Genomic DNA, 14,147 nt, shown 5'->3' on the forward strand with positions numbered 1-14,147 from the left:
TTTAACTATTGGCAACATCATAATAATTAAGCAGTCTGTAATAGTGTTCTGTTATAAGCCCATAATAGACATTTAATTAACTGAATCATAATGTAATGTTTTGGGATAAGCAGGCAAAATAGTTCTATATTTGCCTCGCTGGTAATGATTAAACAACATCAAGGTCACTGGAAAGGGTCCACATGTCTACATATCTGCTATCTTGTAGATAAAATGGCAGACTTTGTACTGTGCATAAGTGGTAGAAGATACATTTGCTGATAATGGTGCCAAGAAACGTGCACACGCAAATGTATTTTCATTCTTATGTGTTGATTAAGTAGGGCAATACAATTATAGTTGTTGCATTAAGCCTTACAAATGCTCCTCAAAATAATTCATTTCAGACCTTTTTCGGAAATAATAGAATCGCTTTTAATTATTTAGTATACTTATGTTTTTTTTTTCTCATGCAGGTTCCGAGCATTTTCTTTGGGTTCAAGAGCAGTCTGCAGGGACCTGAAGATGTATTGCACACTGTGACTCTGCCAACAAAACACCTGATTAGAGTAATGAGATTCTTCAAATTGATTGCACTATGACACTATAATAATTGTTCATAACATGCATTTGATAGTGTCACTGTAAATGTAAAAAAATATTTTGTACAATAACATATCTCTGCATTTCTTTCTAAGTCATTTTGTGAATTGTTTATAACTATTTATAGCAAAATAAAATGTACAACAAATCAAAGTTTTCGTCACATGCACAGGATACAGCAGGTGTAAACGGTACAGTGAAATACTTACTTGTAAGCTCTCTTCAACAGTGCAGTACAAATATAAATATAAATATACACAGTGTACAAAACATACATTAAGAACACCTGCTCTTTCCATGACATAGATTGACCAGGTGAATCCAGGTGAAACCTATGATCCCTTATTAATGTCACTTGTTAAATCCACTTCAATCAGTGTAGATGAAGGGGAGGAGACAGGTTAAAGAAGGCTTTTTAAGTCTTGAGACAATTGAGACATGGATTGTGTGTGTGTGCCATTCAGAGAGTGAATGGGCAAGACAAAAGTTTTAAGTGCCTTTGAACGAGGTAATAGGTGCCAGGCCAGTCGTATCGGTTTGTGTCCAGAACTGCTACGCTGCTGGGTTTTTCACGCTCAACAGATTCTTGTGTGTATCAATAGTCACGGATATATCCATAATGTTTGTCATAATTTCTCAAGCTCTGTAAATGTTGGTTGGGAATCATTGATTGACAGCAATATTTAAACCTTGTCTCTGATTTTTGAATCAGATTTAAGTCAGGACTGAGACTGGACCATTCAGGAACACTCAACACCTCTTGTAAACCATTCTGGTGTGTCTTTGGCATTAACATTTGTGTAATTGTCTCGCAGAAAAATAAAACCCTATCCCCTGTTTAGGTTTTCAGAAGACTGATGTGGGTTTTCCTCTAACTTTTTACCTGGGCTTTCCTTTCATATTTCCTTTGATCCTACCAAACTCCCCAGTCCATGCCGGTGACAAGCATACCGGTAACATGATGCTGCCACCACAATACTTGAAAGCACAAAGGGATCAACAACATTGCATTCACCACATATTACTGGCCTGAATGACAAAGTGAAAAGAAAGAAGACTGTGTTTAAAAAATCCACTCCAAATCATCCATTATGTTTGCAACAAGGCTGTTAAGTAATATTGCAAGACAATACGGCAAATAAATGAACTTTTTGGCCTAAATTAAAAACTACAGATTTGGGGCAAATCCAATCCAACATAACACAGAATGAAACCCTCTATATTTTCAAGTATTGTGGCAGCAGCATCATGTTATGGGTGTGTTTTTCATCGACAGGGACTTGGGAGTAAGTTATACAAAGATACAGGCGTCCTGCCTAACTCAGTTGCCGGAGAGGAAGGAAATTGCTCAGGGATTTCACGTTGAGGCCAATGGTGACTTTAAAACCGTTACAGAGTTAATGGCTGTGACTGGAGAAAACTGAGGATGGATCAACAACATCGTAGTTACTCCACAATACTAACCTAATTGACAGAGTGAGAAGAAGGAAGCCTGTACAGAATAAAAATATTCCAAAACATGCATTCTGTTTACAACAAGGCACTAAAGTAATACTGCAAAAAATGTGGCAAAGCAATTAACTTTTTGTCCTGAATATAAAGTGTTATGTTTGGGGCAAATCCAATACAACACATTACTGAGTACCACTCTCCATATTTTCAAGCATAGTGGTGGCTGCATCATCTTATGGGTACAGTGGGGGAAAAAAGTATTTAGTCAGCCACCAATTGTGCAAGTTCTCCCACTTAAAAAGATGAGAGAGGCCTGTAATTTTCATCATAGGTACACGTCAACTATGACAGACAAATTGAGAAAAATCTTTCCAGAAAATCACATTGTAGGATTTTTAATGAATTTATTTGCTAATTATGGTGGAAAATAAGTATTTGGTCACCTACAAACAAGCAAGATTTCTGGCTCTCACAGACCTGTAACTTCTTCTTTAAGAGGCTCCTCTGTCCTCCACTCGTTACCTGTATTAATGGCACCTGTTTGAACTTGTGTTCAGTATAAAAGACACCTGTCCACAACCTCAAACAGTCACACTCCAAACTCCACTATGGCCAAGACCAAAGAGCTGTCAAAGGACACCAGAAACAAAAGTGTAGACCTGCACCAGGCTGGGAAGACTGAATCTGCAATAGGTAAGCAGCTTGGTTTGAAGAAATCAACTGTGGGAGCAATTATTAGGAAATGGAAGACATACAAGGCCACTGATAATCTCCCTCGATCTGGGGCTCCACGCAAGATCTCACCCCGTGGGGTCAAAATGATCACAAGAACGGTGAGCAAAAATCCCAGAACCACACGGGGGGACCTAGTGAATGACCTGCAGAGAGCTGGGACCAAAGTAACAAAGCCTACCATCAGTAACACCCTACGCCGCCAGGGACTCAAATCCTGCAGTGCCAGACGTGTCCCCCTGCTTAAGCCAGTACATGTCCAGGCCCGTCTGAAGTTTGCTAGAGTGCATTTGGATGATCCAGAAGAGGATTGGGAGAATGTCATATGGTCAGATGAAACCAAAATAGAACTTTTTGGTAAAAACTCAACTCGTCGTGTTTGGAGGACAAAGAATGCTGAGTTGCATCCAAAGAACACCATACCTACTGTGAAGCATGGGGGTGGAAACATCATGCTTTGGGGCTGTTTTTCTGCAAAGGGACCAGGACGACTGATCCGTGTAAAGGAAAGAATGAATGGGGCCATGTATCGTGAGATTTTGAGTGAAAACCTCCTTCCATCAGCAAGGGCATTGAAGATGAAACGTGGCTGGGTCTTTCAGCATGACAATGATCCCAAACACACCGCCCGGGCAACGAAGGAGTGGCTTCGTAAGAAGCATTTCAAGGTCCTGGAGTGGCCTAGCCAGTCTCCAGATCTCAACCCCATAGAAAATCTTTGGAGGGAGTTGAAAGTCTGTGTTGCCCAGCGACAGCCCCAAAACATCACTGCTCTAGAGGAGATCTGCATGGAGGAATGGGCCAAAATACCAGCAACAGTGTGTGAAAACCTTGTGAAGACTTACAGAAAACGTTTGACCTGTGTCATTGCCAACAAAGGGTATATAACAAAGTATTGAGAAACGTTTGTTATTGACCAAATACTTATTTTCCACCATAATTTGCAAATAAATTCATTAAAAATCCTACAATGTGATTTTCTGGATTTTTTTTCTCATTTTGTCTGTCATAGTTGACGTGTACCTATGATGAAAATTACAGGCCTCTCTCATCTTTTTTAGTGGGAGAACTTGCACAATTGGTGGCTGACTAAATACTTTTTTTCCCCACTGTATGCTTGTAGTCAATAAGGACAGGGGAGTTTTTCAGGATAAAAAATAAATGAAATGGAGGTAAGCACAGGCAAAATCCTAGAGGAAAACCTGGTTCAGTCTTCTTTCCATCAGACACTGGGAGATTAATTCACCTTTCAGCAGGACAATAAGCTAAAACACAAGGCCAAATCTACACTGGAGTTGCTTACCAAGAAGGCAGTGAATGTTCCTAAGTGGCCGAGTTACAGTTTTGACTTAAATCTGCTTGAAAATCTATGGCAAGACCTGAAAATAGTTGTCTAGCAATGATCAACAACCAATTTGACAAAGCTTAAAGAATTTTAAAAAGAATAATGGGCAAATGTTGCACAGTCCAGGTGTGGAAAGCTCTTAGAGACTTATAGAAAGACTCAAAGCTGTAATCGCTGGCAAAGGGGATTCTAACATGTATTGACTCAGGGGGTTGAATACTTACACTAATAGATATATTAGTGTTTTATTTTTCATGATTTTAGAATTCCACTTTGACATTACAGAGTATTTTGTGAAGATCGTTGACAAAAAATGACAATTAAATCCTTTTGAATCCCACTTTGTAACACAAGAAAATGTGGAAAAAGTCAATGGGTGTGAATACTTTCTGATGGCACACTATGGGGTTGGAATTATATTGTGAAATTGTGAAAATTATAATTCGTTTGAGTGTAAGATCTGTTTAAAAGACAGCATTAAATTTCAGTCTGTTTCGGTGGGATGGAGTTTTGGGGGTACTCAGTGTATTTACCTACTTTCTGTGGTGAATAACACCCTCGTGCTGTGGGTGTAGTTCCTCTCTCGTTCTGAAATCTCACCAGACTCTGTGTAGCAGAGGGATTTCCCCTACATTACACATTATTTAAATATTATGTATTCTCTTTTAAAACCAGGCCCCCATAACTGCCCAGTCAATCTCAGTCACTGAAACGTACACCATTTTAGCATCTATTTCAGATCGTATTCTTGATTGTCTTATACTGTATTGCTATGTCAGAAGGACAGTGTGGACTGGGATACTACTATGATGGGCTAGTCGAGGAGTGTAAACAATGCTATTTACGATGCAATTCACCGCCCAGGGTTTGCACAACATACTGTACTCAATGTAAGTACAATACTGTTTTTACATTTCTAATTTTGATCATTTGAGTTCTGAAATTACAATGCAGCTGTACATGAATAAACATGATTTTATTTGTATTGTTATAGAATATGTTTGAGCATTGTTATAAATATTGGCATCTGAATTGTTTTGTGAGACATTGTATTGTTAGTCCTTATACTCAAGCGAAGGAAGCATAGACAAATGAAGCTGGCCCAGTGTAGGATATAGTATGAACATTATGAACATATGTTTTTCTGTTGTTAACCTGTCCAGCATCAGAGAGCAAAGCCCCTGAGCCGTTCAACATTCGTCTGACCCTGGTCTGGCTGTTTGTGTTCCTGTGTGCTTTTACTACTCTCCTGCTGCTGCTGCAGGTACTGAGGAAGAAGACATGCAGACGTTTCCCAAGGAACAAATGTAAGATAAAACACAAAGAAGCGTAGGGAAGTGATATGTGGTTATATAGTGATGGGCTGTTATCAGCAGACAGGTTACAGTATCTGCCTGTCAGTCATAATATGACAACGCTTGCTTTCACATTTCATATGATGGGAAATTATTATACAGTGATTCGCTGTTAGCAGTAGGCACACAGGTTATGCCTGTCTGTCACAATACGTGACAATGCTTCCACATCTGATTTGTGATTGATTCACTCATTACTTGTGATGAATGGAAATTCTCCTCCATTCATGATAAGTCAAATGTAAAAACTCTGTGAAGAACTACACTTTTTTAAATCTAATGCATATCCTTGTGACTATACCCAATACATTGCCTAACCCTATATCTCTATTATACAGTATGTAACTCACATCAATGTTATCTCCCAGTATCACGACTACAGGAAGCAGAGTGTCCCAGGACTGAAAGGGTCTCTGATGATGTCCCTGAGCAGACAGTGTTTATCATGGGACAGGACAGCTTGACGAGTGGAGCTGGAGCCATGGTTCTCCAGGAGGGAACATACAGCCAGACTCCTGACTGCAACTCCAACTTGCCTGTCCCTTCCACGGAGGAGGGCACCACCATACTGGTCACAACCAAGACAGTAGAGATCTTTAACCACACAGATGAAATTACAGAGGGAAAGACATTGGGGTTGTGGAGGTCTGGCTTTGTAGCTTGATGTCTCTAGTCTACACACACACACACACACACACACACACACACACACACACACACACACACACTGCTTGCCATATAAAGAGAAAACTATTAATGAACGTGTTTGAAAGCAAGTGAATGTTTAACAGAGGTCATATTAATGAACTACAGATCCCACACCACCCCTATCTTATCATATGACAACAGTGTGTCTGGTCATGTGACCTGCAGCGCCGACGCTGTTTCGCTTTGCAGGCAGTGGCAGTGGTACCAGTGTCACAATACATTCATTTTGTTACAACTAAACGATTAACCAGAGCCACGACAGTCCAGTCACTGAAACTACAACTGCTTCTGGGTTTGTTAGTCAAACATTTGATCGACAAATGTGACTCGGTTTAACTCTTATAGCGATAGTGATAAACGGCTACTCGCAGGCCTCTGTAGTTCCAGCCGACACGCGCAACAGTGGGCTACGGACCGCGGTTGTGTTGATGGGAAGAAGGGAGGGCGGCATCATGGAAGTAGTGCTCTCTGCCTCCCGGGGTTCGGTTCGTACAGAATAACAATATAATTCTGGATTTCCATCATGTCGAACTGAAGAGCTATGAACTAGTTTACATGTGGTGTGTCAACAACAACACTAACGACTCGGACTGACAGAATGAACGGTGAGTTGTAGCTAAAAAAAACATGAACTTTTTGTTTTACCATCACCAGTTGAAATCTGGCTTTGGCTTATTACGTGACTTTTGTCTGTTTTGCGCACATATAGGCCTATTAAAACAAGGAGGTTTAGAATGGATGACAACGCATAATTCTCATCATGAGTTCAGGCAGGTGTAAAGGATAGATTATGACTTTCTTCCCGCGGGTATCTTGAATCTCCTCATGCAAATCGAGTTATGGCTTGACTGCATGACACCATAGAAGTCAGGAAGAAATAAATTGTTGATACATCAAAGAGAGAACTCTAACCATATTAGACCTATTTTGTTATTGCTCCTGAGTCCTGACCAACTTCATCTTGCCCATAACTTTCTCCAAGGTAGTGCCTTCTTAACAAACTGCATGTATTTGTTGGTGAATACTTATTACAACAACCTTTTCTTGTTATTACAGTATCTCCAATATGTGTTATGTCACCATCCTACTGTAGAATAAAGATATATTTGATCAAATCATATTTTTCATTGTGGAACACATCATTGTATACATTTCTGATAAGCTTGGTGGAATTGTTGTACAGCTCTGTGATTTAGCCAGAAATGACTTGTCCATTATGCAGGCTAGTCACTCCTAGGACAGAAATCTGAGATGAGATTACCAAACTGACAGACAGTCATGTTTGTATGATTGTCCTCCTTGTCCTTTCCAGGCCCTCAGCAGAATGACGCAAAGAGACAACACCTGCTAGAGAGGCTGCTGGACGCAGTCAAACAGGTGAAGGGTAATCTCGGTTAACCCAGAACTGAAGTCTTGCATAATTGATCAGCTTCTCGATTAAGTTCTGGGTCCATACATGTTAAGAGAAGAGATTTAACGAGGAGTGGAACTGGAACGAGGAGCTCCACCCTCTCTCTTTGCATGTTACAGGCCGAATGTCTCCTCCCCTTCTGAAATTCAAAAGATGTTAACACCTGCAAAATTGTGATTTATCCAAATAACCAGTGATGGAAAAACACAAACATTGGAACTACTACAGCTCGTTATCCCACGCATCCCATTCCTTCCCGACAGATTCTACTGTCGGTACCAGTTATGTTTATGTAGATCTGTCCATGAGAGATTAGGTGAAGGGTCACAACAATCATAACACTCAGCAACATTTATACCTGCACTGTAAGTGTCAGGACAGGTTATGTTAGCTGCACTGTACGTGTCAGGACAGGTTATGTTAGCTGCACTGTACGTGTCAGGACAGGTTATGTTAGCTGCACTGTACGTGTCAGGACAGGTTATGTTAGCTGCACTGTAAGTGTCAGGACAGGTTATGTTAGCTGCCCTGTATGTGTCAGGACAGGTTATGTTAGCTGCACTGTACGTGTCAGGACAGGTTATGTTAGCTGACCTGTACGTGTCAGGACAGGTTATGTTAGCTGCCCTGTACGTGTCAGGACAGGTTATGTTAGCTGCCCTGTACGTGTCAGGACAGGTTATGTTAGCTGACCTGTACGTGTCAGGACAGGTTATGTTAGCTGCCCTGTACGTGTCAGGACAGGTTATGTTAGCTGCCCTGTACGTGTCAGGACAGGTTATGTTAGCTGCACTGTACGTGTCAGGACAGGTTATGTTAGCTGACCTGTACGTGTCAGGACAGGTTATGTTAGCTGCCCTGTATGTGTCAGGACAGGTTATGTTAGCTGCACTGTACGTGTCAGGACAGGTTATGTTAGCTGACCTGTACGTGTCAGGACAGGTTATGTTAGCTGACCTGTACGTGTCAGGACAGGTTATGTTAGCTGACCTGTACGTGTCAGGACAGGTTATGTTAGCTGCACTGTACGTGTCAGGACAGGTTATGTTAGCTGCACTGTACGTGTCAGGACAGGTTATGTTAGCTGCCCTGTACGTGTCAGGACAGGTTATGTTAGCTGACCTGTACGTGTCAGGACAGGTTATGTTAGCTGCCCTGTACGTGTCAGGACAGGTTATGTTAGCTGCACTGTACGTGTCAGGACAGGTTATGTTAGCTGCACTGTACGTGTCAGGACAGGTTATGTTAGCTGCCCTGTACGTGAAAGGACAGGTTATGTTAGCTGCCCTGTACGTAAAAGGACAGGTTATGTTAGCTGCCCTGTACGTGAAAGGACAGGTTATGTTAGCTGCCCTGTACGTGAAAGGACAGGTTATGTTAGCTGCCCCATTGCCCTCTTCTATGGATAATCTCCACTGAAGAGGAGTGCATTACGGCTATGGTCAAATTAGTCATATAATCATAAACTGTCATAATGATGTGCTTTTACAGTGTAATTACAGTGAACTTATCATCTTTCTATTGTTTATAAGGCATAATACTGTGCACATTGTGTTGTTCCTCGACCTGGTTTGATGTTGTGGACTCTAGCTGGCAGGCTACCATTGAGGAAGTAAAAGTGTTGCATCATAGTTATTTTGAAAGCCATGTCATCTTCATTCTTCATGTCTCTTCAGTGCCAAATCCGCTTTGGAGGAAGAAAGGAGATTGCCTCAGATTTAGACAGCAGGTACCAATGTGCATTATTATAATAAAACTGATATGATTTACTGATTTGTGTGTGTGTGTGTGTAATGCGTGTTATGTAGAATGCGTATGTGTGATGTATTGTAATGTTGGTATTTGTATCTCCCCTGTAGGGTGATCTGTTTGTGTGCTCAGTTTGAGGCTGTCCTCCAGCATGGCCTGAGGAAGAGTAAAGGCCTGGCTCTCACTGCTGCTGCCATTAAGCAGGCCGCAGGATTCACCAGCAAGACTGAAGCAGGTACAGTCACATGACCTGGAAACAGATTAGTCAGTGATATGAAGTATAAAAAAGTTTTTCCAGGAAGTACTGGTGATCTTTATCTGCACTGGGGGCCCTTCAGGGGTCCTTGAAGATTAGGTCAGACCAGAGCTATATGACTCTGAGTCAGACTATAAGAACCACTGCAGTCACTATGGTAGAAATAGTGGGCAAACCCGTTTGGGTGATTTTCTGGTATATCATCAAAATAAATCAATCACAGCACGTTTTTGGATTCATTCAGCAGTTTCTACCTGATTAAGTACAATACTATTGGAAATTTATGTTGAAAGTTCCATTTATATTCCTTAAACTTAAGTTGAAATGGATGCTGTCGCTGCTTCTTGTTGACAAGGCATATTGATAAATAGCCTAATGTCAAAAGACAGTTTTAAAGAGTCCAAATCAATATCCAATGTTCTCTTCGATTATCATGTTAAAATCAATTGAGCGAGAGGGGGGAGATGAGGTTGCACATAGACAATTTGTAGAAGACATCTAGCTACATTTTGAAGTGTTGCATTTTGATTCAAGTGGGTCGCAAACGCGGTAAGTGTAACGCAACACTTTTTTTGTTAATCACTTCCATCGATATCACGCTGAAGTCAATAGAACAGGGGGCAAACTTTTGGGGTGTAGTGCTGTTTAAACTAGCACTATTCAAAGGCCACATGGAATAACCTATACATGGTTGGTTAGATGAGAACTTGTAGAAGGCTTACAGTGGGGAAAAAAAGTATTTAGTCAGCCACCAATTGTGCATGTTCTCCCACTTAAAAAGATGAGAGAGGCCTGTAATTTTCATCATAGGTACACGTCAACTATGACAGCCAAAATGAGAAAAAAAAATCCAGAAAATCACATTGTAGGATTTTTTATGAATTTATTTGCAAATTATGGTGGAAAATAAGTATTTGGTCAATAACAAAAGTTTCTCAATACTTTGTTATATACCCTTTGTTGGCAATGACACAGGCCAAACGTTTTCTGTAAGTCTTCACAAGGTTTTCACACACTGTTGCTGGTATTTTGGCCCATTCCTCAATGCAGATCTCCTCTAGAGCAGTGATGTTTTGGGGCTGTCGCTGGGCAACACGGACTTTCAACTCCCTCCAAAGATTTTCTATGGGGTTGAGATCTGGAGACTGGCTAGGCCACTCCAGGACCTTGAAATGCTTCTTACGAAGCCACTCCTTCGTTGCCCGGGCGGTGTGTTTGGGATCATTGTCATGCTGAAAGACCCAGCCACGTTTCATCTTCAATGCCCTTGCTGATGGAAGGAGGTTTTCACTCAAAATCTCACGATACATGGCCCCATTCATTCTTTCCTTTACACGGATCAGTCGTCCTGGTCCCTTTGCAGAAAAACAGCCCCAAAGCATGATGTTTCCACCCCCATGCTTCACAGTAGGTATGGTGTTCTTTGGATGCAACTCAGCATTCTTTGTCCTCCAAACACGACGAGTTGAGTTTTTACCAAAAAGTTATATTTTGGTTTCATCTGACCATATGACATTCTCCCAATCCTCTTCTGGATCATCCAAATGCATTCTAGCAAACTTCAGAAGGGCCTGGACATGTACTGGCTTAAGCAGGGGGACACGTCTGGCACTGCAGGATTTGAATCCCTGGCGGCGTAGTGTGTTACTGATGGTAGGCTTTGTTACTTTGGTCCCAGCTCTCTGCAGGTCATTCACTAGGTCCCCCCGTGTGGTTCTGGGATTTTTGCTCACCGTTCTTGTGATCATTTTGACCCCACGGGGTGAGATCTTGCGTGGAGCCCCAGATTGAGGGAGATTGTCAGTGGTCTTGTATGTCTTCCATTTCCTAATAATTGCTCCCACAGTTGATTTCTTCAAACCAAGCTGCTTACCTATTGCAGATTCAGTCTTCCCAGCCTGGTGCAGGTCTACAATTTTGTTTCTGGTGTCCTTTGACAGCTCTTTGGTCTTGGCCATAGTGGAGTTTGGAGTGTGACTGTTTGAGGTTGTGGACAGGTGTCTTTTATACTGATAAGTTCAAACAGGTGCAATTAATACAGGTAACGAGTGGAGGACAGAGGAGCCTCTTAAATAAGAAGTTACAGGTCTGTGAGAGCCAGAAATCGTGCTTGTTTGTAGGTGACCAAATACTTATTTTCCACCATAATTTGCAAATACATTCATTAAAAATCCTACAATGTGATTTTCTGGATTTTTTTCCCTCAATTTGTCTGTCATAGTTGACGTGTACCTATGATGAAAATTACAGGCCTCTCTCATCTTTTTAAGTGGGAGAACTTGCACAATTGGTGGCTGACTAAATACTTTTTTTCCCCACTGTATATCTATATTTTGGGATGGCGGATGTTGATTTTGGGAGGCTGCCATCATGGAAAAGGGAACAAACCACTTTTTCTGTTAGTTAACGTCAACAAATCATGACCCGCCATAGGATATAAACAGTGACAACGGTTGGCTGCTATTTAAGTGATAATTTGTCTGTCAAATCAGTGTATTGGTGTGTGGCCAGCAACATTTATAGCGATACCTCCCCGAACTATCTGTGCCATTTGAGAAATAAAATTATATCTGCGTTCTAAGTCCTGCGACCCCCAGTGAGTATGACAAAATTAACAGTACAAAACCAAATATATTGATCTGTTTTAAGCAATTGATCTTGTGTCATCGTGTTGACTATACATTTTTATACTAACATCACCAATCTGAGGTAAAAAGGATATGTAATTCTCCCAATTTGAGGTGGTCAAAACGTCAGCTTGTGTAATGTAGTAACACATACTGTCCACATCATGGAAAGTAGCGTAATATACATTAATTCGATATGGCAAAGTAATTCAATATCTTAATTTAGGATGATAGTAAATTGAGCAAACTCTCAGATTTTTTCAATAATCACATGTATTTCTCACTAGTTTAACCATTTAGAGATTTTAAAAAGGCTCTTAATTTAACCGGGGGCTCTAGAAAGAGCTCCCCATAGTGACCGTGCAGCAGCCCATTCATTCGACTTCCCTAGTAACAGCCTAATATTAGTAGAGTTGAAAAGCTACTCGCACTCAAACCGTGAAAAGGAATAACCAAAGGAGGCCGAGATGCTAAAATAATGTACTTAATTTAATCCATGTTCGAAAGAATAGAAAAGGTACAAGTGCAAGGTGCTATAAAAACAAAAAAAGGAGCATACCTAATATTAGCCTGGGAAACTGGGGACCTGAGAATACTGTACTCACCTCAGTAGGAGAGAACGGCCGTGATGAGGGTCTACTCTCCATGCAGGAAACAGATGCTGTAGGACGACTGATAGAGAAACCAGGTGCAGATACTGGCTGTGAAACCAGATGGTTATGCAACAGATTTAGTCAAAAACTACAAGAAAGGAAATTCTCTCTCTCTCTCGTTCTCTCCGAGGGCAGCACAGCACCTGTTGTGGTTTCTTAAAAGAAGCAGTGGTAAAATTCAAACAGATAATTCTGATTGTGATTTAACTTTTTTGAAAGGTGCAATTTAGTTCAGATGGGTGCTATACTGATCTACTTCGACCTCTTGCTGATACTTGGCTGGCTGAACAAGTTTGAAAAGAGGTGTCAGTGGGCCAGATGTTATTATAATTAGGGCTGTCAAACGATTAAAACATTTAATCGAGTTAATTGCAGGGTTTGCTGTGATTAATTACGATTAATCGCAAATTCTGAATTTGCTCAAAATATGCTGTAATTTTAAGATTTTTCATACAAAAGACATCTTGATTTTGTCTAAAGTAACGGTTGGCAAAATTGGGTAAATTGAGAAAGCACACTTTAACCTCTGTCAACTTGTTTTTACATTGCATTAATGTTTTTAGATGTATAGACTATGTATTTGGGAAATTACAATACTTCAAGTTTATAGATTTAAAAAAAGTTTATTGGGCCTCTCCCTTAGCCCTTCCTGTCCCAGTTAACAAAGCCCTGGTGATGATAGAGAGAGATCTCTGGGACACAGCTACCATAATGAGTGTTTAATAAGTCCAGTGCTACAGACTGAAATAGGCTGTTGTATAACACATTGTTCTAAGGCCATATGGTAATGCTATGCTAAAGAGAGACCTCCATAGCAGTTATTCACACTAATTATCAAGAACTTGAAAACTTACAGCGAACAGACTTTCAAACTGTCTTGCAAGTTGGAGGTTATAAAAAGAGTGAAAACTCTGTTGGCCAATAGGTGATGTGTTGTGTGACTCTATCCTCTGGGGAGTTGCTGAGGTCTTGATGACAAACTGAGGAAAAGGAAGAAGGTGTGAAACATTGCTAATTAGTCAGTGGATGAATATGATGGTTTAGAACTGTGATGACTTAGATTATCTTTAAGCTTCTAGTGGCTGCTCTCTGACCTTTTGATCTCTGACCTTTGACATGGCCATTCAGAAGCTTCAGTTGGTAAGAAACGGCTTTAATGGTGTAGAAATGAGTTCAAATTCTAGCTGTGTTAGAGGATATAGATCTTGGGAGTAGCAAGCAGTGGACATTCACTTTCTTTTTGGTGCATCTCTCTTTCTCTCTCTCTCTCTCTCTCT

General features: G+C 40.8%; 2 protein-coding genes across 2 annotated transcripts in view; both read left to right on the plus strand.

Moving 5' to 3' along the window:
- Positions 1 to 3,823: 3,823 nt before the first annotated feature.
- tnfrsf17 (TNF receptor superfamily member 17) lies at positions 3,824 to 6,130 on the plus strand (the record flags this gene model as incomplete). Its single annotated transcript, XM_084142003.1, has 3 exons — positions 3,824 to 5,001; positions 5,275 to 5,418; positions 5,835 to 6,130. The coding sequence occupies exons 1-3, from the start codon at positions 4,884 to 4,886 to the stop codon at positions 6,128 to 6,130; spliced, it is 558 nt and encodes a 185-aa protein (XP_083998129.1). The 5' UTR covers positions 3,824 to 4,883.
- Positions 6,131 to 6,343: 213 nt separating this feature from the next.
- snx29 (sorting nexin 29) overlaps positions 6,344 to 14,147 on the plus strand; it is a 103,425-nt gene continuing 95,621 nt past the window's right edge. The window contains exons 1-4 of the mRNA XM_084141778.1: positions 6,344 to 6,779; positions 7,487 to 7,551; positions 9,262 to 9,314; positions 9,445 to 9,569. Coding sequence (XP_083997904.1) covers positions 6,773 to 6,779; positions 7,487 to 7,551; positions 9,262 to 9,314; positions 9,445 to 9,569 — 250 coding nt within the window. The 5' untranslated portion in view covers positions 6,344 to 6,772. The remainder of the gene's footprint in view (positions 6,780 to 7,486; positions 7,552 to 9,261; positions 9,315 to 9,444; positions 9,570 to 14,147) is intronic.

The sequence above is a fragment of the Coregonus lavaretus genome (assembly GCF_964263955.1).
Source record: "Coregonus lavaretus genome assembly, chromosome: 25".
Lineage (NCBI taxonomy): Eukaryota > Metazoa > Chordata > Actinopteri > Salmoniformes > Salmonidae > Coregonus > Coregonus lavaretus.